Raw genomic sequence first — 24,430 nt, forward strand, 5'->3', positions numbered from 1 at the left:
TTTGAACTGTCTGTTTTCCTGTAGTTTCCAACTTCCACCTTCATTCCATCTCTTTACTTGAAATGTTACCAGGGAGGAGTAGAAAAAAGAAAAGTGTGTGTGTGGCGAGGGGTTTGTGGTGGCGTGAGGTAAAAAGAAGGCAGAGGGAGGGAGACTGCTGAGGGGGAAAAAAAGATTTAAATGAGAAGGAGAATGAATGCTTCACTTGTTGGCGTTTAGCACAATTACCATACCTTAGGAAATATGCAGGGAATCGTTAATTACGACAAAATGAGCCCCTTTTAGAGGCAGTGGCAGGCCCAGGGAGCTGACTGTCAGAGCAGTGAAAGATGTTGAATTGGAAGGCTGGACTCCATGTCAGGGGGTAGATGGTCTGCTGGAGAGCCAGACAGAGAAGAGATAGCCGGTGAGAGTAGCCTTTGACAGGGAGCCACAGATAGCATTTGCATACTTTTCCTGCCAAGGGGGTTTAATCCAAAGAAAGAAAGAGATTTCAGTATTGTCAGGCAGGCTTTGTTCAGGGTGAAGAGCAGAAGGAAGTCTGCTGAAGGGGCCTTTCTCAAAGCCTTGGTCTCAGCCTTGAGGTTGTTCTCGTCAAGTTATGTTCTCCAGCGTTGTTTGCACACTATTGTCTGTTTGAAGATCTTCTAAACCCAAAGGGCTCCAAGTATCCCCCTTCGCCAGCACAAAAGAAGGGAATTTGTGTGGTAAAAATGACTCGTGTTGCAGACTGAACCCAAGCACCCTTTGTTCTTGCACAAAATACTCTGAAGTTCCAAGGGTGTCTTTTCGAGCCACACTGAGTGAGTCACACCATAAAAGTGTTTGCAGGCTAGCAAAAACAAGGTAAAACCAACCCATACTTGTGTCTTTCTTTGCCAACTCAACGAAGGCCTTAATGTAATTCCCAGAAAAGCTGGCTCAAAGAAAAAAAAAGTGGCAGATACAATTTGTGATTGCCATGCATCATTTTTGCCCTGTTTCCTTACAAAATGTTCTGAGGTTGAAGTGTTTAACGTTAAGACAAGTTATTTAGACCACTAAGCAGAGCAAGTTTTCTCACTACCCAACCGTTATCTTTTATCTGGCAACATAAGTTTATGACTATGGTCTGTGTCCAGTTTTCAAAAAGATGCCTTCTTTCCTAACCCAAGAAGAACTAGATAGTACGCAATGGTCTACTCTTCACCATAAGTCTTTCTAATAGTCTACACGTCTGTAGTGAGGACTGTGTCTCTGTAATACCTGCTTATATATTAAATCATCACAGTATCCATGGGTCAGAAATCAGGGCTCATTTCAACTTCACTAGTTGGTTTGTACTTAAATACCCATAATCCTTATAGTTCAGGAAAGTATGTACTCAAAACACAGAATGGGAGTTTTAAAAAATAGCAATGTATTTGTTTATAAGGATAATGTGGGCAGTTGTGAGTGCCTTTTAAATTTATGGTCTTTTATGTGGAGCTTAAAGCTTCAAAAAAATGTGGTATCTTACCACATTATATGTATAATTCAAAACATACAAACTAAACATTGCTTGTAGCTGATCAAGCAGGATATACAATAAAACTTGACCTTAGAAATTAGGAAAAATATGTGTATTTACACAAAGCAACAAATTTAGCTTCAGATTATTTTTAATTGAGGATATTGCTTTATGAATTTTTTTTTATTGTTGTTGATCCTTCTGCTGGATTTTTGGCTCACTTGGAGACCTGCGTAGAAGACCCTGCACAAATTCAAAATAAAAATGAGTAATGAAAAATCTGTTTATCTAAGGGTCTAAAAGACAAGGAAATGTCCATCTGAATTTCAAAATAAAGGCAAAACCTGTGACATGCTTACTTTGAAACTAGCATGAGCCAGCTTCTAAGAGAAAATTTGTGCTGTCTTCATGGGTAGAGTAATTAAGAAAACCTTTACCAGGATAATCATATTTGGGAGTTTCCATTGATGTGATAATGCCAGTGAGCTTGGATCACAGGTGAGGTTGAAAGCTAAGACATTGACAATGGCCAGATAAGAGCTTTCTGAAGTTATAAATGAGTGAATAAAATGGTGCTTGCTACTTTCCTAAATACGTTATTTTTTGTTGTGGTGAGTTGCTGGTCTCTGATCTAAGTAAGCTCTGCTTTGCTGGAAGTGGTGCATTTCTTTCTCCTGCTTTGCATTTTTCCCTGTGAGAAGCGTGTCTGAACTGGGGGGACCTGAATATACCTCTTTGTTGCTGAGCTTGTCAAGCACAGCACTATGTTCTCTTTCCCACCAGGAAGGTCAGGCCGCTGGGGGCCAATCTGTTCTCTGAAATGAACCCTACTGTCTGTCCCTGGTGTCTGACAGATTGAAACAGTTGTCTGTGTTATTGCGCTTTCAATGCTTTTTAAATGCCTCGTTTTCCGAGAAAAAGATAATATATGTAGACTCCATTGAAAAGATAAAATTTTTTAAAAGGACTGGACTTTGGGTGTTAATATTTATCTAAAAGGAAAATTTAATTAACTTTCTAAAAACATATTTACAGATTCAGGAAGTTAACAGTATGCGCTGTGTGGGCACGGGCGCGCACGCAAACACACACACACTCTTGCACCAAGATAAGCCTTCACTTACGAGTTCTACTTCTAAAGACTTATATTGTGGGTTTTTTTTTTTTTTTTTTTTTTTAAATTTTATAGCTACTTTTATTTTTATTTATTTATTTATTTTTGGCTGTGCTGGGTCTTCGGTTCGTGCGAGGGCTTTCTCTAGTTGCGGCAAGTGGGGGCCACTCTTCATCGCGGTGCGGGGACCGCTCTTCATCGCGGTGCGGGGACCGCTCTTCATCGCGGTGCGCGGGCCTTTCACTATCGCGGCCCCTCCCGTTGCGGGGCACAGGCTCCAGATGCGCAGGCTCAGTAGTTGTGGCTCACGGGCCCAGTTGCTCCGTGGCATGTGGGATCTTCCCAGACCAGGGCTCGAACCCGTGTCCCCTGCATTAGCAGGCAGATTCTCAACCACTGCGCCACCAGGGAAGCCCCTGTGGGGGTTTTTTTTAATTGGAGTAATAAAATTATGAAGTATGGAACTGTTTCAATAGTAGAATTGTTGAAGTTAGAGTCTTTTGTATACTGAGATTTCAGTTTCATGTATTTTGATCAGAGGTATGTATAAAGCCTGAAGAAATTTGTACTGTGCTGAGCCACAATTCAATACTCTCCAGATAATTGAGCTAATTAAATCTTTACCAACATTAACACAACTCCGACGTTCCTTGGACAGTGGATAATTATTGCATGAACATGGCAAGCTTAAACTAAACAGATGAAAATAGAGTTCTATGGAATGGGTATTGAGTTTATTCTTTATTCATCTTTTGATAAGGTTTAATTAAAACTGCCTCTCTCCATTGTGGTGAGAATGAATGTGCTTGTTTTCCTAGTGAAAAGCAAATTATTCACTTCAGCCATGGTTCAATAATCAAAGCCTTTGCAAACTTTTGGGTTATAGTCTAGCTGTGGGGATATAATTGCTGCAATTCTGTATAAAGGCTTTATCTTTTTTTATTACTTTCTCTTATTTATTTTTGGAGAAAGAAACTTATAAAAACCCATTTTGTGATTTGGTGCGGAGAAGTACATATGTTTGAAGTCTTGTTATAGGTTTGCCATGGCTAGATTTTTTTTGTAAGGTATATTTCTTACAACCTCTTGCTAAAATGAAACGTAAAAAGGGGCACACATTTAAATAGATGGCATTTGAGATTTATCTTTTAAGTTAGTGAAGAAAGTTCAATAAAACCTTTAAATCCTGTGGCTGCCACTGGATTGACATAGTAAGGTGACAATCCTAAGGGTGGAAAAGTAGTAGACATTGGGAATTCTTTCCGTAAATGCATATGTTTGTATTCTCTTTCACTTTCTTTAAATCCACCAAAAATATTTTCTGTACTGTTCTTTTAAAGAGGTTTTTTTTTTCTTATGTTAGTGATACTATTGTAGCATGAACAGATTTTATGTATATTAATGACAACTTATTTTCAAACTTATTACCATGACTGTACTAGATTTCTTTTTTTTTTCTTTTTGATAGGTAAGAAGTAGAATTATTTAGAGAGATACATATTCCATAGACAGAATGTGCTCTGTCTCAAAAGGCAAGAGGCTGTGCTACGTTTCTTGTCCTTTCTTTCTTCTTTTTAATAAAATGGGAGAGTAAAAGGATACAGGATGTTTATGGAACCAAGAACAAAAATAAAACTGGGCCTTGGGCATAAACTAGAAGCCCATAGAGGGACTGAAGTACAGACACGCTCTCTCTCCTTCTCCATCTTTTATTTGCCTTGATTCTGACTTTCCCTGCTTCTCTGGTCCATGCAGTGGAAACGAAGTTGACTTGTCCCTTGATTTGTCATAAGAAAAAAGACCAGACATCACTCTTGGTCAGCATTCCCAATTCCCTGCAAAGGGAATCTGCCCTTCTTAGATCAAGTGAATCAGCCCGACTTCCAAATTTTAGTGTCTCCACTTGCCACTTCTTACCATACTTTTTCTTCATCAGTTTCTTGGAGAGGGAGGAAATGCAGATGTGAGCAAAAGTTTCTTCATCTTTAGAATTCTTTTGAGGATGCAGTCGTTTAATGCAGTGTTTTTCAACTACCCACATGGGTGGTGATATCAATCTAGTGGACTGAAAAATAGTGTTTCTTAAATGGAATAGACTAGATGAGAAAAAAATATGTCAGAAATGATCACATGTAGTAAGAATAAATATTATTTCATGAAAGTTTTGTTTCAGCGACGCGTGTGTGTTGGTGTGTGCGCAAGTGCCCCTATACTGAGTCATTTAATAAAATGTATTTTGACAGTGAGTTGTGCCCAAAACAAGTTTGCAAGCCAGTGACTGCTCCTCAGATCCCCTTCAAGGTTTCTCTTGGGAGGTGGAGGAAGGGAGGGAGGGAGAGAAACACTGGGCAGGGCTCCAAGCCCATCGCTCTCCCCATCAAAGTAACTCCACTTTAATCTGCTTTATACTTTTTGTTTCCACCTAAGGTATCTTTTAAACAAAGGATGCAGCGGCAAGAAGTTTGAATAAGTGGTTTCCCAGGTCCCTTCTTGGGATTTTTAGAGCTAAATCCAGTAGCCGCCAGGACCAGATCAGGAATTATTTTGGTTTTCTGTATGAAGGACGGCCTGGGAAGCCATCCAGCCCTCAGCTGTTTGGGGTGTTCTTTTTTTCCTGTCTTTCTAACTTTGAAATGCAGTTTCCCTACTTAATCCCATAGAAAACTTTGAGACTTAGCATATAACCAGGACAACACTAAATCCGAATGGACTTTAAGCAGCCTTATAATTTTAAAAAGGGAAAATCAGCGAGTCCTTCTCCCTGCACTTTTCCCTGTCCAGTTCTGTAGGGAGGGATGAAAGGCAGAAGTGAGCAGTGGTGACATGAGGGAGAAGGAGGTGGCAGCCTCCTCACATGGTCCTCAGAGAACTGAGCAGGCTGGGGGGAGTCAGTCTCTTTAATAGAAATCAATAGTAAGGGAACAAGACTAAATAAGAAAAAAAGCTGACTTCCTTAAAGGGGTGTTTTATAGAACTTCCTTTGGCAAGTTGAAATAGGTTTAGCAGTCACTTTTTTTCTGCCCTTGACATTGTTGAGGGGATCTCTGTGGTGACACAGACTGTCCTGAAAATTGGGATCTAATGTTGAGCTCTTTTGTTTAATTATGAGGTCTGTTTTGCCTATTTGCATACACACCAAAAAATGTGACCTTATGTTGGTGAACATTTTATTAGTCATTCATTGCATTAACACCTGTCCTGTTAGCAGTGGTCTTCACTTGTGGTCTACAGGCAGCTCTCTTTAACTCAGGGAAGCTGTGTAGGGTAGGGATGAAGATCTCTGACTTGGACCAGCCACCTGGGCCTTGAGACTGCTCTGCACTGCTTACTAGTTCCATGACCTGGGCTAAGTCTTAACGTTTCCAAGCCTCAGTTTTACCATCTACAAATCAGGACTAGGAATAGTGCCTGTCTTATCAGCTTGTTGTGAAGATTAAATGGGATGATAATGTATTTAGCATAATGGCTTGCTTGGTTCATAACAAGTGCTCAGTAACTGTTATGAATCCCAAATTTCATGAGGTCTGTGATAAACAAAAGACATATTTACTTGAGCTCTTTTATGATAATTATTTTTTGTTTGTCTTTCCATTTCCTCTACCTAAAATGAAGAAAAGCTAGAAATTCTTACAATGCAATACATGTCTTGGTACAAATCATACATAATCATGACGGAGGAAGGGCAAATTGGGGCTTGGTTTGGCATGAGTTTTAAAGAGAAGGAAGAAAGAGGATTGGTGGAAATTGAGAAGAGACATTCAAGAGATTTTTTTTTTTTTAAGTGTAGTTGATTTGCAAAGAGGTTTGTTTTGTTTTTTGTCTTTAAGTCAGTGAAAAAGGACAAAAGTAGAACTGAATGTGTTGCATGCAGGGGATGCAAGATGTAAAGGACATAGTAAAGTGGGGGCAGTCTTTAAGGAAAATTATTTAAGTTTGGTGGTCCCAGTAGGGGTCGTTGAAAACCATTGCAAAGAAATCATTACTGTGATGTAGTCATGTGGTTGAAGCAGGAGGAGATAGGCCAGAGAAGAGTTAAAATTGCCTTCCACGTTGCGGAACTAACGAATTGGCCGAAAGACACCTTCCCTGGTGGCCTGGAAGAGCTCTGAAGGGGTAAGCAGTGGGTGAGGGAAACTAGGCCAAGTCTGGGGTTGCAAAGAAGTGCCCTGTAGTCTAGGTTGCTGTATCAATAGAGAGAGAGTGAGGAATCAAAAGCAGAACTGAAGATTTGGGCTTCTCCAGCCCGATAACACTCCGATGAGATCCACATAAAGGTTCAAAAGCTGGATCACTGTTCCTGAACTGTTGTGGGTAAAGATCAGCACCGACAGCAGAGAGAGAAAGGTCAGAAGAAAGACAGAAGTAAGCTGGAGGTGCACCCCAGGTACCATCTTCTCCATGATACCGAGCCAGCGCTTTCCAGGCTGCGACTGTGTTGCCTTTCTCCGATTTTCCAAGGCGCTTGTGGAGGCTGTCACCTGGAAACCTTTAATAGATACTGCCCGTACACACTGTATTTGCCTAAAACAGTGGCTTTAAATCTTGATAAGAGTCAACATTTAAAACTATGCAGATCTTATATAAAAATCCCTATTTTTCTGCATCTCATTAAAAAAATAAAAGGATGATTGAGCCATTCTGAGCGTTTGCTAATCCCAGTGATGGGCCAGGGGTGAGTGAGGCTGCCTTTTTAGAAAAGGCTGTGCTCTGAAACTTGCTGCAGTCCCTGCCACTCACAACTTGCCCTCCTGCCACTGAGGCTGAGCAGCAGTTGCTATGTACCTTCACCTTTTGTCTGTTGTTTATCTTACAGTAGAGGGAAAAGAAAAGTGAAATATTTCTTGTAACTGTATCTCTGTCCTAAATGACAAATGTGAAAATAGCCCAAAGGAGGCTTTTGTTGCAAGAAGAATTGGCAAGAACATATTTCTTCATGTAAATAACGTAGCCCACTTCATTCACTTGTTGCCTTCTTGGCCCTTACTGGGCCTTAGAATCTTTTCTAATTGTTTAGCAATTAATCAGTTTTACTATTATATGTGTTTATGTTTGCATATAGTTTCTGGGGAACCAGAAGCAAAATGAAAAGAATATAACAATTTTCCAGGGAAGAAAGATATTCATGGAAATAAATAGCCGAGATGAACGAGAAGACCATTGGCAAACATTTATTAAATGCCAACAAATCCCGCAGATGGATTTGTGAGAGATATCAGGACATGGTTGTACTAGTCAGCTCAGGCTCCCATAACAAAGTACCATGACTGGGTGGGTTTAAGTGACTGATTTGATTCCTCTCTTCCTGGCTTATCGACAGCCGCCTTCTCACTGTGTTCTCACATGGCAGAGAGAGAGCAGGGAGAGCTCTGACTCTTCTCATAAGAAGGATCCCATCCTGGGGGCCCCACCCCTGTGAATTCTTCTAAACCTAATTATCTCCCAAAGGCCCCAACTCCAAATACCATCACAATGGGGCTGAGGGCTTCAACATGAATTTTGAGGGGACATATTCAGTCCATTAACAGTGGTCAGTCTTGTCAAGCAGTTTACAATGCAATAAATGACATATGATACAGATGATTAACTCAAGGTAAAATGTGAAAAGTACTATTATACAAGCATAAATAAAATGCAGTCAAAACAGAGGAGGGACAGACCTCACTGAGTCAGGGGATGCTTCATGGAGAAGATAGCATCTGAGCTAAAGCTTGAAGCCGAGGTGGAATATTTACAGTCAGGAATAGGCTTCCAGAGAGGGGGCATCAAAAGATACAGAAAGGCTGGAGAATCCAGGGCATGTTTGCAGCCAGACAAGAAATGTGATGACCTTGACAGCAGGGTAGATGAGTAGGTACACGAGTGCCTGGGGAAGAGCAGAAAAGAAAATCTAACCAAAGATCATTCACTATAATGTCTGAACAACCACAAACTTATCTTTTCCTTAACCTTTTCTCTCTGCCTTTTATTTCTAGAAAATTCTGCTATGCCATAAAGCACATTAGTCAGATATATAATAATAAAAGTGACAACATCTCACTTATTGAGTTACTGTGTGCCAGGCATCATGTTGAGCACTTTACATGAATACTCTCATTTAGTCCTCATAACAACCCTCTACGTGTTCTTATCCCCATTTTGCAGACCAGGAGACTGAGGCAGCCCTACCATCCCGCAGCTGAGTGGAAGCTGCATTCCTAGCCCAGTGCACCAATGTGCTAGAAATGTAAACAACTCATGGGTCCTCCCGTTGCGCTCATCACTGATCTTATTCTGATTTCTGACAAGCCTGCTTTATTTTGGATGTTTCAATCACAGTCAGTCCAAGCCTATGCAAGTATTTAGTTGCTAATGTCTAGAGGAACTTTGACTGCCTCTGGAGATAAAATTAGAGCTGGAAGAACTACAGTGCCCCCAAAACCCTGTCTAAATTGAGTTAATTAATCTGTAACTCGGGCACCCTAAAGACCCTATTTAAATACAATTTCACTGTTAGTGAGAAGCTCCAGGAACCTTGATTAAAACTGAGTGCAGTCAGAAATAAAAAGTATAAATCTGTCTTTTATCTAAAATTCTCGACATGAAAATGTGGCATAAGTTTCATATTGTTTCAGTTGGCTCTTAAAATACATGTCACGGTTATTAATAAAATGATAATATTCTGTATAAACTTCATGAAGACACAGTTGGTCTGAAAACATCTGAGATTTCCACATAAGCACTTGTTTTTAAAAACATATACTTAAGATACTATCATTATGGGCCATATTCAGATGGTATTGTTGTTTCATAAATATTTCTTTCAGAATTAAAAATGCCGTAGGTACCGTAGAATTCAGCTGCAGCTTTAGTCTCTGACCGGTTTTCATAGATTCAGGCAGCTTTCCCTTATTTATGTCAATACAAGGGAGAAGTGACACAGATAATCCAGAAATCATTTAGTTTGAGGATGCATTGTTTGAACTGCAGCTGTACTATCACAGTAATTTTTGTCATAGCCTAATAGTAAAATTAGTTTGTCCTTCTTAAAATGGTAAACATTTTGAAACAGGAATTCCAGAATGTCTTGTTACCTGGAACAAGTCCACAAAAAGAATAATCTACTGACAGATATTTGAGGGCTTTTAAAAATGTATAATTGAAAGCAAAGTGCAGTATCAAAGATAAGAAAAGAAGCACGGGAGAGATGACTGAAAGAAAAAACATAAGCTATTTCTAGCTTTTCATTTCTACTCTCAGACTTTTAGGTTATATCCTTATAGTTAGATAGGTGTTGGGTGCAGAGGGGCAAGGAAAAGAGAAAGAAAGGGAGGAATTCCCTGGTGGTCCAATAGTTAGGACTCTGTGCTTCCACTGCAGGGGGCCTGGGATTGATCCCTGGTCAGGGAACTAAGATCCCATAAGCCAAGTAGAGCAACCACTGCAGACAGTCCTTCCAACATGGAGATTGAATTTGAGATAGAGTTAGTGTCCTTTTGTTTACACCCTTTTTATTCTTAATTAACTAATTGCTGAAGCTTGCCTGAGGAAAGCCATAGGTTTTTGCTGCTCAGATATCAAGTAGTCTTAAAAACAAAAAGGAAGGGGTCCTAAGAAAAACACTAACTGAATGAGACGGAAGGAGGGGTGACCTCTTCTCTTTAGTGTTTTAAGATTTCCCACTGATGTTAATAACCAATAAATGTGAAGACCTGTTCTGATTGAGCAATCTCACTGCGATCTATATAGTGCCTTATTTCTTTAGACATATCTTTTTAGAGGGCTGAAATTTAAATTAATAAACCAGCGGGGGCTGCATGCCAACATGACTTGAAAGTTAGCTGGAATTTATTGATCTGCAGCCTGCAAGATGTTCTATGCCGCACTGCACATAAGAAAGTCAGTCTTTAAAGTCAGCCAAAATTTTTTTTAATTACCTCAGAAAAGATCGTTTACATCTTTAGGTAATACTGTTGTTTGGCTGGTACCTTCTCTCCTCTACCCCTCTTCCCCCCAAATTGGGTCATTAGTGGCTAATGTTGACAACAGCGATAGGTAATGCAGCATTCATGATTCATGTTCCATTTTCTGCGTTAATAGAGGGGAAAGGAAGCGATGGCTCACCAGGTTGGCTACTTTTCAGCCCCTGTCTGTGAGGGGCGTAGGGGAGGGAAAGTTCAAAAGGTGGGGATGCAACAAGAAGCTCCTCATTTCCTTTATTAACGTGTTAAGAATCTAGCCTCCCTGGATGTCCCAAAAGTCTTTAGCCTATTTCAGTTTTTCACTAGACGCTTTCTCTTGAAAGGCCACCTGTTGTGTGAATCTAAGCCCTTCCTATCAGGTGTCCTGAAAGAGCCTTTTAAACTTCAAAGGGGTTTACCTGGCTTTACTGTTCAGACAGTGAGTATAATAGATACCCCCACTTGTGTCCTTTGTGATTTTATAAACTTTTCCAGTCCCTTCTCTCAACTTCTGTTTTTCCAAGCTGAACAACCGAACAACCTCCATTTTTCTATTGTCTTCTGTCTGCCTCTGTTTTTCTTTGATCTCTCTATCTCACGCACACACACACACACACACACACACACACATATATATACATATATGTATATATATAATATTGAGATTTTTTTCCCTCCATTTTCTAAGATAATACCTAGAATATTTTATTTCCTCAGTTTCACTGGACTTTCTTAATCAAGTATGTTGCAGGACATAGTAATCAAACCTGTGCATATTGGGTAGGTGCAGATAAGCCAGTTTGGTATAAAAAGCATCATTTGCTTATCACTTTTCTGGTCCCCCAACAGGCCCACCTCCACCAGGACCTCTCTGTCTCAGCCTCTGTCTCTCTCTCTCTCTCTCTCTCACACACACACACACACACACACACACACACACACACACACAGATCTTTCCAGGGTTTTAAGCATTTTATCACCTGAAAGAGGATAAAATGGATTCTGCAGATTAGCTTTTTTTTTGTTTTTTTTTTTTGAGTGTGCTCTCTCTCTCTCTCCCCAAGATAATTTTTAATATTAAAACGAAAATTCAGCTGATGCTGGCTACTAGTTACTTTTAACACTTGTGTGATGGAAAATGTTGGTTCTACTCATTATTTCCCATCTTTAATCAAGTCCTCTCTCCATGAGAAAACACTTTCCCCAATCCCATGTTAACTTCGTTTTTATAAACTGTCTTTGATGTGGAACCTTGTCAAAGGGTTTTGAAAGTTTAAATAAATTATGTGCTCTGCTTATTTACCCTCTCAAATAACTCAAAATGATTGGAGAGACATGCCCTCTCTATATATAAACCATGTTGCCTTTCCCCTAACGGATTATGTTTGCATATATGATAAATATCTTATACTTTATTGTAGATGTTACCAACTTGCCATATATGAGGCTATGAGTCTCAGGCTCCAAACTGAACTCTTTTGTTTCCCCTAAAAATCTGGATAATGGATAAATAATCCAGGAAAACAACCAACTCTGAAATTATTTCTCTTTTGGTATGATAATACTTCATAGAATTCTTTATCCTTCTAATCTACATTTCTAATTATGTCTAACCTTAAAATGAGCATGTTTAACATTAAAATCACCATCAGGAAATCAATCAAGAAGTAAAAAGAGACCTAAGGGTTAAATTTTCTATATCAATCTATCTGTCTACAGGTATATATGTGTATATATATGTTCATATATAACTAATAATTGTCTCCAGGTTCTGAATAACTTGTGAATGATAAAATTAAGTTGTATGATACAAAATAATTCATTTTAAAAGAGAATTTGCAAATCAGATAATGATGTGCACATAATTACATTTTACTCATATAGGAATTCTGCATTTCCAGTCCCTTTACTAAGATACGATGGCAGCTTCTTTGGTGAATATGAAGTTTGTGAGGTAATAATTAGCTTTGGTGCCTTAGGGTAGAAAGCAGAGTGCCCCCTATAAGTACAGTCCTGTTCTGGATATTTAGACTACAATGTCAAGTAAGCCTTGGCGCCCATCCTTTGGGCTACTGCAGTCTTGTGGGGAAGACAGACAACAGTCAATGAGTCTGGCCAGAGTCATGAGGACTGTGGTCAGGGACACCCAGGAGTCCCAGAGGAGCAATGAAGAGGGGGATGTCAATATGGCTGCTGGTGGGACTCCTGCTTAGAAGTATTATGTTTTGTTGTCCATTTCCTTTATAGCAATACAAGTCAACAAATGTTTATTCAATTCTTGCTATTTGCCGGGCATTGTGGGAGACAAGATATAGCTGCTGTCTATAAGGAGTCTGCAGACTAACAGCAAAAGTTGTTGAAATTTTATATAAAGACATAAGACACCATATATGAAAATTTACCATTAGGGAGACTGTGCGCTGTATTAATGGCCTAATGATTTTCAAGTGCTCCGGATGGACCCAATAGTCCTAATTCATTTTTAACAGTAATATTCTTTCAACACTCTGACTTTTGCCATACAACAATTTTGCACTCTTGAAAAAGAATCTTCGAGAATGTAAGTGAAAGGGATATTAAAGGATATTGAGTAAATAGCCCTGCAACTAGAGAAGTAGTACTATATAAGAGGTGTTATTTAGGTGGGATGAAAAGTTGAAAAGAGCTTTATTTCAAAACATTCCTTCCCTCTTCTGAAACCTTCTTTTGAACATGCCCCTCACATTGGGAGCTTCTTCAAGAAAAAAGCACTGCGTTCAGCGCACATTGCAGCCTATTTCTTCATGTTCACTCCTTTTTGACTTTCCTCCTCTTGTGCCAAGCTTCCTTGCATCTTCAATCCTCGGGCACATGCACACACAGGATTCCAAGCAGGGAGAAGACCTGCTGATTACTGCACATGACATTCTGATAGTTCTTAACGGTTCAAGGTCTTGTTCCCTCTGGGTTAGCATGTAGCTAATGCATAAAATGTTAAAACTCCTTCAAAAGAACGTATGTTACAATCTCAGTGCCTTGTCAAACACACTCTAATCTGTTAGCAATTTTATTTTATTTTATTTTTTTTTTTTTTAAGCATTTTTAATTTTTTATTTATTTATTTATTTATTTTTGGCTGCGTTGGGTCTTCGTTTCTGCGCGAGGGCTTTCTCTAGTTGCGGCAAGCGGGCGCCACTCTTCATCGCGGTGCGCGGGCCTCTCACTATCGCGGCCTCTCTTGTTGCGGAGCACAGGCTCCAGACGCGCAGGCTCAGTAGTTGTGGCTCACGGGCCTAGTTGCTCCGCGGCATGTGGGATCTTCCCAGACCAGGGCGCGAACCCGTGTCCCCTGCATTGGCAGGCAGATTCTCAACCACTGTGCCACCAGGGAAGCCCTGTTAGCAATTTTAGACCTGACAAAAGCTTGTTCTTGGCTGCGTATCTGTCTCTATACTCTTCTCCATTATATGTCCTGTGCAAGTTCTAAGCACAATGATGGCATTAAGTATTAACGACATTAAGTAACCATGTTGACATTAAGTAACCATGTTTTGGTTTTGTTAGCTAGATCTTTTCTAAAAATTATTATTTATTTATTTTAGGCTGTGTCGGGTCTTTGTTGAGGTGTGCAGGATCTTTTGTTGCAGCACGCAGGCTCTTCATTGCAGTGCACAGGCTTCTCTCTAGTTGTGGCCTGCGGGTTTTCTCTCTCTAGTTGTGGTGTGCAGGCTCCAGGGAGCATGGGCTCTGTAGTTTGCGGCACGCAGGCTCTCAAGTTGAGGCGCACAAGCTCAGTAGTTGTGGCGCACGGGCTTAGTGGCCCCGTGGCATGTGGGATCTTAGTTCCCTGACCAGGGATCAAACCCGCATCCCCTGCATTGTAAGGCATTTCCTTTACCACTGGGCCAGCAGAGAAGTCCCTTGTTAGCTAGTTCTTAACTGTTTTATATGAATGCACTAACTAATTTCACTATATGTCATTTGAGTGTGTTCCCATTGCCCTGAAACATTCATTTTATTCAACTCCATTTTTCCCCATCTCTTTATTGACCCAGATCTATAATGGGCAAAAAATTTTTGATTGACTCAGGGAGTAGGGAACTGCAATGTAGTGATTTCACACTCAGTTGTTGGCTAACGAGGCACCATAGTCTTTATTTAGTGAGGCCCTGGTGGCAGGAGATGAAGAACTGTGTAGGGCCCAGCTGCCACGGTTACAGAGCAGGCAGCTTAAAGGGCTTCAGGGTTCCAGGTGTGAGGGGAATTGTCTCTTCCCAGCAGGTAAGGTATAGATCTAGACAGAGTCTGTTGTGTTCAAGATGCTGACTGGCCTGGCCAATTCATAAATCCAAAAAATTACAACACCCTCTGGTTGGGAGGAAGTGGAAGAGACATTTAGTGGAGTGCTTAACCCTCTAATGCCAGGGATGTAAGACCTCCTGATTGCTGGTTGTTTACAAGGGGACAGTTTGTGTTTAAAACATTTTAAAAAATATGTTTCCCTTTCCCAAGTCTCCTTTTAGATTAAAATATATTAGGTCAGCTAATTAATTATGTATTTAGGTGAAATCTTGTCAGTCATTCCATTTACTTTTGCTGCTTTGTAGCAAAATAATGTAATCTTCTTATATTATTTTTCAGACAACTGGTGATTTTTTTGCATGTTGGTCTAAGATAACTAGAAAGGCCTAAGGTGCTAGTTTTGTATGTGGGTGCGTTTGTGTGTGTGTACACACGCACACACACACACACACACACACACACATATGGAACTACTAAATTTATACAACTTTTTAGACATTTAAACTTTAGTATATAATAATTTTTGGTAAGGCAGACGGCCTGGTGAATTTGGCCTTTCCTCCATCTATGGAAAGTAGTTTGCTAAGGCAATAAAGGTTCTGAAGAGGAACACAAAGGACAGTGTTTATCCTATTAAGAAAACTGTTTTCAAGCATGTTAAAGTTACTTTTAATATGCTAAGTCCAGGTGAGCCCATGAAAGACCCCTACTTGACAAATTTAGCCCTCTTCTAGCTTCTGTGTATATTTAAAGATAATACAATTGTATCTATTTAAAGAGTGTTACAGCTTAGATTTTGATTCAGATATGTCTTTCAGGCCATTAATCCAAATTAGGTTTTATTATAATGAACACAAGAGTCATATTTCTTGATTTTTTTGCCTCATTAATACGTAAAGTATTTTTATTTTATGTGGAAAGCTCTCCACTAAAGGACACAGGTATCATTATTAATATTTCCTATTCAATGCCTGAATGTCCTGAGGATCGTATATCCCGTGAATGTCCTGAGGATCGTATATCCCATGAAGCATAATTTGTTCTTAAGACTGGAGTTCCCTTGTGGAGACTACTCCATTTGCTTCTGCTATACTGTTCGGCCCTTATTCTCACCCCCATCTTGCTCGTACCCCAGTCTTCAGGCTCATAACTCGGGACAGAACTCAAATTCCCAGTTCCAAAGTGAGTCTGATTTGCTAACATAGTGACAGGTCCAGGGGAGCATCCTCATCCCAGAGTCCATTCACTGCACGTCATATCCTCGATACAGAGTGCCACACTCACAGTGGCTCGTTGTTATTCAAATCCAGGTAGCTGTGGATCTCATCGTGCTCTCATTCATGCAAAACATAAGTTCACCTGTGAAAAGCCTGAGGGAATGAGGTTAGTCTATAAAGCGGGGGACTGGACCTGAGTTTCCCTAACTCTAGAGTTATGTTATGATAGGGTTTCATTTTAAACTATACCTTTTTAATTTCCTGGTTTTTATTTCTCTGGTTGGTTTCTTAGGAGTTGTATTTTAAATAATGTTTGCTATGCTTTTGCCACAGTCTAAATAACAAACTGCTTTGAAATGGCTTCTCTCTTGGAGTTACCCATTTGGTTCCAAAAGGGTACTTTTGTTTATTATTCACAGGTGAAGAGGAAAAATGCTTCCCTTTTCTCTCTGCATATTCTCCCTTTGATCCAGGTTCATGTTTAGCTGGATGACGGAATCCACTGGTAGCTAAATATCTACATTTCATGGTCGTAGCTAAGATGGAAAGAGGAGTCTCAGTTTTGCCCACTTAGGATGTAATGTTAGCACCCATAGAGCTCAAAGAGAGAAGTGAAGTAGTCTAAAGAAATGGAAATTAGGGCCAACATGAGATGGAAAAATCCTTGCAGTATGCAGACGCATTGGAGTTATACCCACGCATTATATAAAACCAAGTCTGTGTGTTTGGGGTTACAGTGTTCTTAAATGCAAGCAATGGCTTGACTGGCTATATTAACCAGTCAGACTTTCCTCATGTGGTTACAGCTTCTCCAAAGCCCCACAAGAAGATTATAGCTCCCCATCTAGACTACTTATTCATATAGCATTGTGTCTTGTGAATCGTGGTATGATCTTTTGGTTTCTACAGATACATAGCAACTTAAGAGTAATTAATGATATAGTTGGGGGGAAAGTAGCAACTGGAGTTACCATTTGGGAATTTTCACAACCAGTAAAAATTCTTCTTTTCTCTTCCTCCTCCCTTCACCTATTTTATCACTAAATCTCTAGGTAGTAACAATCATGTAATATAAGAAATTAATATGATGGGTACACATTCAGGTTAACTTTTATGCATCTCTTAGATATCTGGCAAAGCTAAGTGGGCATAGGACATATTTTTAGTTTTAACAGTATCACTTATGGAGATTTTAATCATTTCTGGTGTTTGGTGGTGTATTCTGGTTATCAATTATGTGAAAGTTGCTTCCCGGATTTTCCTCAAGCAACTTATATTATTTAGATACAGATTCACCCATTTCCTCTAATCTGTAATTCATCCAATAAATATTTATTGAGTAACTACTATGTGCTATGTGCTATAAAGCTTAATTAGATATTATTACTGAACTCAAGGAAGTGACGATTGAGCAAGAGTAACAAACGTGTAAATATATCTGTTTAATTGAGGTGGGAAGTGTTGTAGCCCAAGTGTGAACAATGTGATGTAGGAGACACTGAAGAGCAACTAAGGCCAGCAGGTAAATAATAAAACTGCAGCACATAAATGTGGGAAATGTTATTAATAGCACTGGCCTGGCTTGTATATGGTAATGATGACTTTTTATAATAACTGTATGGCCCCCAGGTTGAGTGCCATTTTCCACACATGGTAAAACTAGAAAGAAGTACCAAATGTTTCTAAATAAATCCAAGTTATACTGTAAGAATCCAATGGAGGAATTGATGCATCTGTAGCAGTGAGGTGTGAGTGATAGAGCAGTGCTATGGCTCGGCCTTACCCATCACGGAGCTGGTGGGTGATGGGTAAGAGAAGCGTACTGAAGAGATCAATTTGGCTATGGTCTCCTAGAAGGACTCAGAGGTTGGGACTGAAGAACCAACAAGAAGCCTTAGACAAAGGGGCTTCAATTGTAGGTAGAGAAACTTTCAACCTAGGGTAACAGACATTAAGTATTTATTGTCACGTCCTTGAGCAGAAAAATGATACTACAGAAGTAGTGGGATTTGAATGTTATTTTTAAAATAATGTTTATCGTAAGAGGGGGCTCTGATAACAAGGTATCATATATTCATTATAAAATTTTGGAAAAGCATGAAAATAACTCCCTTAGGGTCCCAATACCTTAGAAACAATTTTGGTTAACATTTTGGTATATTTTGGATTTTTTGGTTTTGCTTTGGTTTGGGGTTTGGGGCTTTTTCCTTTTTTAACAAAATTGGATCCATACTCTATATGGCTCTATATAACTTATAATCTGCTTCCCCCCGACCCCCCACTTAGTAAATCTTGAACATTTTCCCATGTCATCAAACACTCTTCTGCAGTGGCACTGTTAACGGTGTATAGTCCCTCATGTGAACGTGCCACAGTTCTGTGTAATCAACCATTGAACATTAAAGGTGTCTCCAGTTTTGAACTACTATAAATCATGTTGTAATGAAGATCCCTATATATACATCTTTCCATATGTTACTAATTATTTTCTTAGGATAAAATTCCAGAGATTTTTACTCAAATTTTGAGCCAACAGGTATGGGTAATTGAGGTTGCTAGTACATACTGTCACATTTAAAACACTATTTTAGAAAAATAAAGTGGCCGTAGCGTGCAGCATGGCTTGGATGAGAGATCCTGTGAGGAGCAATTTAATCCAGCGCTGAAGAACTTTGGTTCATACCCTGGTTCTGCTTGCTGTGTGACCTCAGTCAGGTAAATTCACTTCTGTGCCTTGATTTCTTCCTGTGTAATGAGATAATTCATATAAAGCAATTAAAGCAGTGCTTGGCACATAATAGCTGACATTAATGAGCTGTTGTTAATATTATTATGGTAATAATTTAGGTGTGATGTGATGAGAGCCTGCATTGAATTGAGAGGGAAAATACCGAGAGAGACACATCAGTAGGACTCAATGACTGATGGCTATACTGGCCAAAGGAGAGAAAAAAGTTTAAAAAATAGAGAAGAGTCAAAGTTTTTAAGCCTGGAGGAGTGGATCTCTCAGTGGTAAGGTGGCTCTGACCATACTGAAGTTGACACAGTGGGAGAGGGACATAGGCTGGTGTCTGTCAGTTACAGTGTGGAGACTGAGGAAGGACATGTTGATTTGGGAATGATCAGAAGCGACCTGTCAACATAAGTGAGAGGGCCCCCAGGAGAGAGCAAAGCGTAGGATCTTGGACTGCTGGAGGTAAGTGGAGAGAGGGAGTGGGCAGGAAGGAAGACAGACCAGCCCAGCCAAGGAGACTGAAAAGATGGCATTGCAGGAGTGGACAGAGAATCAGATTTTGGACACCATAGAAGGGTAACTGTCACCAAGGAAGGAGTACTCATCAGTGTAAAAAATGGCAGAGAGTTCAGAGATTGACAGGAAATAAAAACCATTACTAATTCTAGTTAGTAAATTGAAGGTAAGGAAGTTTGAATTTTCTTGGTGTGTTCTATGATGGTCTTTTTGTTGGTTTTTCTCCTAACATCTTAAAACTTTCTTTGTGAATTTTAGTCACTATGTGTTCTTGGTCATTTTCAAACACTACTTAGAATTCATTTTTACCCTATAAGTTACATTTCATGAAAACGTGCAAAGCAGTTAGTCTTCCAGCTTGCCCTCTAAGATATCTTTGTTTCTCATTCATAATCATCTACGGCACAGTTGCCTGAGCATTTGGTTCATGTAACCATTAAAACGGCATGAACAAAAATGTTATAAAATAAACAAGACTGAGTATTTTATGCAGTAATCACTTGCCAAGTCTCCCCTTTGAAACTGAAGCCATTTTTGTGTCATTGAAGTATAGTAGAATGGTCTATAAACAAGATTTCTATTGCTTTTATATATTAAAACAGATGAAATCATTTTAAGTAAAATGCTAAAAGCATTTACTTCCTAATTCAGACCAAGCCTGAACCAAAAAATATTCATCATTCATCCAAAATTTTTAAAAATGAAACAAAACTGAGTTTTGATTCCCAATTCATTTGCTTTGTAAACCTGGAAAGACTTTTCAGATATAAAAACTCAATCACTAATGTAAATCATTTCTTATTTCTTTCCACTTTGTGCAAGTTGTTTTCTCATGATCATTTCACTCTTCTTCTATTTTAAGGCTTAGCTTATTGGTACTCACTTACCACCTTCTAACTTTATACGTAACTCTTACTAGAAGTGGCTACCAGACCACTCCTTGCTAGTTACCTGCCTAGTAACAAGACATTTGATTGGTGTTTCCCATCAGCATTAAAGTACACTTTGTTTTGTTTGGGTTTTGAATTTGATTTGAAGTATAATTTTCCTTTAGTCTTGGTCTACCTGACTTTGCATTAAATCATTTCTGAGTTTGATTTTGCCTGAAAACATGTGTTTGGGTAATTTTTAAATCTCTTTGTTAGAGTCAATTTAAACTGTTTTTTCTCCTGTTTTCTATTATTTCATGGGTGCTCAGCACAGCACTGAGCCCAGATGGATTCTTTATAAAGGCTGTTTGACAATGATTTGAAGGAGGGAGTGAGGAGATCCTTTTTATTTTCCTCCTGCCTACAGCTGCTCTCAATATGGCTTATCATGACTGAAAGGAAATGAATAAAGATGAGTTATCTGAACTGAAAATCAGCCACAGAGCAGAAGCAATTCATACTCCCCAACCTGTCCACGAATCCAGTAGAGGAAAGGAAGTTGTTGCCATCGTTTATTTATTCATATATTTTTAATGGTGGCAGGATTATTTTTTAAATCTCGTACCTTTGAGTAGTGGCCATTTGGAGCATTTGTGAAAGGCCATATGGTTTCAGATGAGATTCCCATCACATTCTGTGCATTTGAAACCGTTTATGCCGAGCCTCTTGGCACGACCTGTGCTTGGAGCATGAGCAGACGCACGAAAGAGCTGTAGACAAGACGAGAGAACATGCAAATAGCATTTAAGGAAATGTTAGTGGTTTGACTTGCCATTTTTGGATCGCCCTTCATTTGGATGAGACAACCTATATTTTATTTTAAGCGGCTATTATCTCCATATTTTTTGCATTACATGTCTCCAGTGATTAATATCTACCCTCGTGACTTAGGGACCATAAGTGCTCAAAAACATTTCAAACAGGGAAGCATGTGGAAAGAGAGTTTCGAATTTGAGTCCACATTAGGATGGAGGATAAGGTTCATCAGAGAACTTGCTGAATCACACGTTTCATGTTTTCTCTGTAAGAAGAAAAGGTGTAAGTGTGAAAGGCAATGTCTAACTAAAAATGATCTCATGTCCCGTAGGATCTGGAGATATGAGCACCTAAACTCTGGCCATGATCAGCTTTTATTCGTGACAAGCAAGAGACTCACTGTCAGAAGCCGCACAGTGGGTCCGGTTGTACTTCAGATTCATATAGACCAGGTTCAAATCCCAGTAGCATCATTTCTTGCTTTGTGTCCATGGACAAGTCCCTAAATCTCTCAGAGGCTTGTTTTCTTCATTTCCAGGTATGCATAGTAACAGTGATCCTAGAAAGCTGTTGGAGAATTAGTTGAGAGAGGACCGATGTCAAGTGCCTCATGTTACCTGGGAAGCATCAGGGCACTGTGCCATGGCCATTAGGAGTTCTGGTTTCAGAGTCAGCCATCTGCGTCCTGGCACTTACTAACTCTGTGGCCTTGGAAGCATAGCCTACTAATCATATTCACGTCTCATAGAGCTGTGATGAGAAGTGACAGAGATGATCCATGTAAGACACTTAGACCAGTACTGGCCCAGTATTTGGAAGGTGCTCAATACCCTCATATGCTGACCTTGCAGAATGGTCAGGTAGATGGGCATTAATGCCTGTGATTCCTGGCACATCATGAACAAACAGTAAGTAGAGGCTACTGTCCCTGTCATGTAAAAGTAATCCAGCATGGAGTCCCACATCGCGAGGAGCATGCTTGATTAGACACCTCTGGCTCTCCAGTCTGGAGTTCATCGTGGCCACAGAAGCATCTGGTCTGGTACTTAACATCTGTGATGCTACGATCCTTCTCCAAAGCCATTATGAGTTCCACAGCTCCCAGGAAACTTTCTTTTTCTCTTTTGATAGCCATTTGCCAAACACAGAAGTTTTTGACACCCAGTTAGGCTATGGCACTTCCAGACTTGTTACATTGGAGATGTGGAATTGGTCACAATTTACATGTTAATGAAATATGAGATATTCTGTAATCTCTGAGTAGTTTTGTCTGCAAAGTAATGTGTTCTTTCCACGATAGGTTACATTATAATGAATATTGCTTTGGAAAAGGAGGACTGTGAGAGGCCATTCCAGGGCAGATGTATGCATGAGTGATCCTTCCGACCTGACAGAGGGAAAGAACTGATGGCCAAAGGGTTGACATCTTTCTCCAGTTCTGATGTAGTCAGCTCATGGGGCGGTGGTCAGTGGGGGACAGGGAGCATTCAATGTCCTGGTTATCTTGAAGGAACTCAGAAAAATTATGCTCTTATACTTCAGGGCTCCAAAAGAGAATGGAAATTACGTTGTATTTTCAATGATATGCCTTTCCCAAGGAGGAGAAAAACTTTTAATATCTGTGAGCACTTTCTTTAATACCCAACAAATGGGTTGTGCTGCTGATAGAAAAAACAGAAAACAAAAAAACCCACCTATTTCAATTCTGTGCTTCATGATACTAGAACAATACAGACTTGATATTGTAGTAACTAGGTTCTAAAAGTACCCTTCTAATGAAAAACAGCACAGTTTGGGCAGATATTTTCTGGCATCTTTATATTTCCTTTAACTGGAAACAGAGAAAATGCTGTCTTGGTGTCATAACTATAGGATACTGCGTTTTCTAATTAAAAACAAATTGTGGAGACAGTTTTGCCAAGAAAAATGAAGGTGGTTAGAAGGTATGGAATGGGGTACTTCTGGTGCTCATATCCATAGGTTGGTTTATTAACTAAAGGACTTAGCATGATAACACTGTGGTCCGCTTACTTAACCCTCCTTTCTGCCTGTTGCCTCAGTGGTGAAAAAGAGAGCATTCTGTAGAGATAAATAACTTAGCATCATGAGGATCATGAACACTTGGACATTCAGAAATGATATCTGAACTATTAAGTAGATCTAATTACCCATTACCGATAGGCCAGCTATCCAAATTCCATATCCTCTAAAGCACTGTCCCAAGCCCGCTGTCTGGACAGATGTGAGCTGAGGCTGTGCTGAGAGCAAAGAGAATGAGACTGGCCCATGGGTGGAAGATCATGGTGTTCTCAAGAAGAGAGGAAAGGAAACAAAACTGGACATAAGTCTGTGCGTCCCAATTCAGAGTATTATGAAAAAAGGGAAGAATCCAGAGACAGGCAATGGGGTTGATACTGGGGTTGCCAGCCTGGAACAGAAGTTTCCCAGGGCAGCTTGTTGTGGAGTGTGGAATATGCCCATGGTGGTGTTTATAGGACACCTGCAGCTTCAGTCATGGGTAGTGAGGGAGCTGTAGAGGCAGAGCAGTAGGTCAGGTGAGCTCCTGGCTTTCCTCTAGTTTCCAGTTTTTTGACCATATACAGTTTTTTTGTTTGTTTTTTTTTTTGTTGTTGTTTAATGCATGAGTGTAATGGGAAGACATTTTTACAGTATTTAACAGCTGGGATCAGAATTAGTCTCAAGAAGGATACTACTTTTGTCTGAAGAAATAATGATTATAGAGATTACATTTAGAAATGAAATCCATCTAGGTTGGGGAAATGAGGTGGGGCCAAGATTTCCTCTAGAAAATCTGAATTACTATATCCAGGACAGAGAGAATGAAAAGGGAAAAAAGCAGAAGATAGTAGGGAGAAAGGAGCCATCTGGCTGGTATAAGACCATGTGCTCTTGACCCTGCCTTCCTCAAATCTTCAACAAACTCCACTAAGGGCATCTGTCTTGAGCCGAGTTTCAGCGTGCATTTCAGTGCGTGTGTCCTAGTAGTTGGGGAGAGCGCCAGAGCCCAGGGCCTTGAAAGCATAAATATCATCCCCATCCCTGGAATTTGCAGAAATCTTGGAGGCTGTGGACTCCCATGGTCTGAGAAATTGGCAGGGTCCCTACCTGTTCTACCCAGACTTAAAGGGCAGAAATGTCCTCAGCCACCATGTGGGTGTTATACACATAAAGGTTGTGCTGTGACAGGGAGTGGGAATAAATCCAAATAATCAACTTGTGGCCTATAAATACTTGTATGGAAATGTTTAGTTTAACAGGTGATGGAACCCTATAGCCAGCATTTAGCTTCTCATTATCTATTGATTTTATTTGTGCAGGTTTATAGGTAATCACATCTTCACTATACACGGTATATATTTTTAAAGATTTTCTTTGTCTATTTCAAACTCCTTTTACTATATTCCACTCTTGGTATTTCTTTTTTTCATTTCCGTTG

General features: G+C 39.7%; 2 protein-coding genes across 16 annotated transcripts in view; one reads left to right on the forward strand and one right to left on the reverse strand.

Annotated features, from left to right (window-relative positions):
• Positions 1 to 24,430, forward strand: part of CDK14 (cyclin dependent kinase 14) — a 573,947-nt gene that overhangs the window by 506,527 nt on the left and 42,990 nt on the right. The gene's annotated exons all lie outside the window — the stretch shown is intronic.
• Positions 7,807 to 24,430, reverse strand: part of MTERF1 (mitochondrial transcription termination factor 1) — a 589,841-nt gene continuing 573,217 nt past the window's right edge. For 11 of the 13 annotated variants that reach the window (XR_009505036.1, XR_009505035.1, XR_009505032.1 and 8 more), the window contains 2 exons: positions 20,783 to 20,927; positions 15,681 to 18,783 (listed from right to left, as the gene is read on the reverse strand). Coding sequence is in view for 1 of the 13 variants with exons in the window: in XM_059933798.1 (XP_059789781.1) it covers positions 20,829 to 20,927 (99 nt within the window). In the remaining 12 variants the exon portion in view is untranslated. Of the gene's footprint in view, positions 8,467 to 15,680; positions 18,784 to 20,782; positions 20,928 to 21,373; positions 21,435 to 24,430 lie in introns of those variants that run through there. The other 2 variants (XR_009505037.1, XR_009505045.1) reach the window with 2 other exon arrangements.

Source organism: Balaenoptera ricei, chromosome 9 (genome assembly GCF_028023285.1).
Source record: "Balaenoptera ricei isolate mBalRic1 chromosome 9, mBalRic1.hap2, whole genome shotgun sequence".
In the NCBI taxonomy this organism is placed as follows: Eukaryota; Metazoa; Chordata; class Mammalia; order Artiodactyla; family Balaenopteridae; genus Balaenoptera; species Balaenoptera ricei.